Source organism: Lactuca sativa, chromosome 4, assembly GCF_002870075.4.
Source record: "Lactuca sativa cultivar Salinas chromosome 4, Lsat_Salinas_v11, whole genome shotgun sequence".
Taxonomy (NCBI): Eukaryota; Viridiplantae; Streptophyta; class Magnoliopsida; order Asterales; family Asteraceae; genus Lactuca; species Lactuca sativa.
In genome coordinates, this window is record NC_056626.2 from 33339326 (window position 1) to 33343577 (window position 4252).

Below are 4252 nucleotides of genomic sequence, written 5' to 3' on the forward strand. Positions count from 1 at the left end.
ACTTGACTAAATTAGAATGTTGTACCCTATGCTTGAAAATGAGTATATTTGATGTCATCAAAGAATGCATTGTTAATGTTGTTGATTTTGTTACATGCTTCTAGTGTAGTGCTTTTATTCAATTTTGTTTCTTGATCAACATCATGTTATTTGTCATCAACTTTAGATTCATTTGCATCAAATGTTTCTATTTTATATTGTTTGTCTAACATGTTGTAATCCATAAATATGAATCATGAAGTTTTTTATTTTTGGTTTTTTAAGTCGATTCTTTCATGGACTTAATTTATAAAGTTATTATATATATAGCTTTTCTAAATGGGAGACAAACTACAATGGTCAAACGAGCAAGTAAAATGTTTATTACATATGTGTATCGAAGAGGTCAACATAATTGATAGAAAAGGAGGTAGCATGCATAAGGAGTCTAGGGTTACGCTAGGGAAAGCTCTAAAAGAAAATTTTGACATGGATACTTCACAAAAACGATTGAAAAATGCTTCTGATTATCTAAAAGCTAAATATGTAGGGTGTAAATATTTGAGAAACAAGTCAGGGAATTTGTACAATGCTCAAACAAATATTGGTTTAGGGTCATCCAAAGGCAGGATCATCGAGGACTAGGGCTGTGCATGGGTCGGTTTGGGTCGGTTTTGGACCCCAACCCAACCCAACCCGTAAATGATCGGTTTCTGGTTTTCAGAACCCAATAGGGTCGGTTTTTGGTCGGTTCGGTTTCTTGGTTTCTGATATCGGTTTGGGCGGTTTCTCGGTTTCTTGGGTTCAACCCATACACTTACGGTTTCTAGGTTTAAACCCATGGGTTTTGGGTTTGAACCCATTTTCCAGAAATGTAACAATTAGTTAGATAATTAAAAAAAACACCTGATTGAAGTTAAATACTTCAAAAAACATGTGTTTTACAACCAAATGGTCTATTACAACCAAACACACAATCAAACTAAAACATAAAGTCCGAAATTGTCGATTAGACGATTACAAGCAAACACACAAGCAAACTAAAACATAAAGTCCGGAATAGTCAAATAGTCGATTACAACCAAAAGTCCAAAACACGAAAACATAAATCTTCAATCCACATCCATGTAAATCTCTTCACCAATTCCCCATTCATCTACAAACCAAAAAACATTTTTATTGATCAATGATTATTGAGTAATAAACATAAAATAATCAGTAAAAAGCATAAACATTAGTGTGTGTGTGTGTGTGTATATATATATATATATAAACATAAAATAATCAGTAAAAGCATAAAACGTTAGTGTGTGTGTGTGTGTGTGTATATATATATATATATATATATATATAAATATATAAACTTAAAATAATCAGTAAAAAGCATCGGGTTTGCGGGTTTGCTGGGTCGGTTTCTCGGTTTTAAAGAGGGGTCGGTTTCTCGGGTTGTTGGGTCGGTTTCTGGGGGCAAAACCGAAACCGAACCCGAAATGTCGGTTTTTACAAATTTAAAACCCACACCGTCGGTTTTGATTCGGTTTCGGTTTTTTCGGATTCGGTTTCGTCGGTTTTTGTCGGTTTCTTGGTTCGGGTTTGCTCACCCCTATCGAGGACACACCCATTGCCTTATCCCAAAATTTTTGCATCTTTTTTTGATGGAAGTAGTGCCAACTGTAGCATTAAATGGACCTCTACTCAAACTACACCCGCAGATACATCATTTTCTTCTCATCGTGTCCAAAGAATTCTGATTGAAGACAACCCTTTTAATGGCCTGGAAGATGATGATGATGATGGCAACGCTAAAGCTCATGGTGGGTCTACTTATAGGCCCGATAAAAGGGCTAAAACCACTGATGCTTCTACTGATAGGTCCGATAAAAGGGCTAAAACCACTAACGCTTCTACTGATAGGCCCAATAAAGGGGCTAAAACCAGTGATGCTTCTACTGATAGGACTGATAGAGATAAAGCGTCTAAAAGCTCTGTTAGTCTTGATGAGTTGAGTCTTGATATGCAAAAAGCTCTGCAACATTTGGTGAATAGCAAGGAAGGGCCAATAGTAGAAGAATGTTATGAGAGGTCGAAGCTAGTTGGATTTGACCCAATGGATCCTATATTTTTGGCAGCCTTTCACCTTTTTGGAATGTCCATGAATCTGAAAGAGGCATGGATGACATTGTCACCGATACTTGAGGTCTTAGAAGGGTGGATAAAGATGACTAGCACCACATTAGGGATGTTTAAGTAGTCTTTATGCTTATTTTTTTTTCTTTTATTTTGAACAATTACGTGTTTCTTGAACTTATGTTTGACATTATGTTTTTTGCTATCATTTGAATGATTGTGTACTTATTTGACACAAATATTGCTAGAATTGAGTATGCTTATTTGAAACAAAATGTGTGCTTTGAATATGATACAAATGTTTTTTTTGCTTTAGCATATTGGGATTTAACAAGTGTTGATGGTTTAACAGATTCATAATGGATTACGATAAAACGTTGCGCCTCCTAATTTTTATAAATTTGTATCTTCACTTTTTTTGGAGAAGAGGTTTGAAAAGAATACGAGATAATACCTCAAAAACTTCTGGGCATCAATTCACATTAGATTTATTACAAGGAACTAATAACCAATGCATTGAGCTCTTACGTATGTCATGTGATTCTTATGTTCGACTTTGCACACATTTTAGAGTAAAAAGTTTGTTAAAGGATAGTAAACATATATTGGTTAAAAAGAAGATGGCGATGTTCTTGATGATAATTGGTCACAATCAACGTTATGTAATCATCAAATGTAGATTTCAACACTCAAATCAAATGATTCATAAGTATTTTTATGAAGTATTGGATAAAATGATGGTGTTCGCAAACGATATAATAGTACCAACTTCCTTCAATCCAAATCCAAACATTCTGGGACATAATAGGAGGTTACAAAGGATTTTCAAAGGAGCGGTTGGTGCACTTGATGGAACTTTGTTACATGTTATTGTCCCTCTCGACAAACAACATTTGTATAGAGGAAGAGGAAAAGGCGATTGTTATCAAAATGTATTGGTAATATGCGACTTCAATATGATTTTTATGTTTGTCGTGGTTGGTTGGGAAGGGATAGCACATGATTCAAGAATGTTTTCTGAAGCTTTAACAGATCGAGATGCACCATTCCCATTTCCACCGACAGGTTTGTTTACATTTTCATTTTAATATTTCTACATTTTTTTAAATTAGCTATTTACTTATATTTACAGATAAGTATTATCTTTTTGATGCTGCGTATACACACAACCGAGGATTTATGGCTCCTTACCATAATGTGCGGTATTGGCTTGGAGATTTTCATCGAAGACGTGCATTAACCAACAAAGAAAAATTTAATCACTCACATGCAAAACTTCGAAATGTCATTGAATGTGCCTTTGGTGTCTTGAAAGCACGTTTCCCTATATTGAAGAGAATGGCTCCATTTCCATTGGTTACATAAAGAAACATCTTCATTGCATGTTTTGTGCTTCATAATTATATAAGAAAAGAGGGATTAAGTGATGAGTATTTTTCTCAATATAATCAAGTCGATATATCACTTCAAAGCAACAATGTACAAGATGATGATGATGAGGAGGAGGAGGAGGAGGAGGATGACGTGGATGAGGTACAACCACACAGAAGTGCAAGAGACCAGGAATATATGGTTCATCTACAAGATCAAATTGCTAACCAGTTAATGCGAAATGTAGAATGAATGATTTCATAAAAAATATGTTAGTTTTGTGAATTTAGTTTTAATATTGTAAGACAATCATTAAAAACAATCCTTTATGCTTTTCAAAATATCAACTTTAATAAGTAAGCGGCCTTACGGTTTGAATCGATATATATATATATATATATATATATATATATATATATATATTTATAGTTTATCTAATGTTTTAAAAAGTATTATATGTTTGAAACTATATGAAATTGTTATTGGCAAAGTTTGAGTCAAATATAAATTTTAATAGATTAGTAATGTGTGAGATGCTGAGTTTTTAGCATTTGGGCTTTGGTTGTTTCAACACTAATTTCAAAGACCGGTTTTGTTGTTGAACAATGGAAATTAATGCAAATCGGGTGGTAACGTGTAAGTATACAATTCTTATTAAGAAAAAATCTAATGTGTTTTTTTATGTTGCTTTTTCATATTATCTAATATTTTCTTACAAAATACTATAAATCTATTAAATTGTTTGTAAATATTATTAAATGGATAGATTTTTCAA

At 33.3% G+C, this 4252-nt stretch overlaps 1 protein-coding gene across 1 annotated transcript; it reads left to right on the forward strand.

Moving 5' to 3' along the window:
* Positions 1–2726: 2726 nt before the first annotated feature.
* LOC111896460 (uncharacterized) lies at positions 2727–3729 on the forward strand. Its single transcript, XM_052770815.1, has 3 exons — positions 2727–3171; positions 3239–3308; positions 3516–3729. The coding sequence occupies exons 1-3, from the start codon at positions 2727–2729 to the stop codon at positions 3727–3729; spliced, it is 729 nt and encodes a 242-aa protein (XP_052626775.1).
* The last annotated feature ends 523 nt before the right edge of the window (positions 3730–4252 follow it).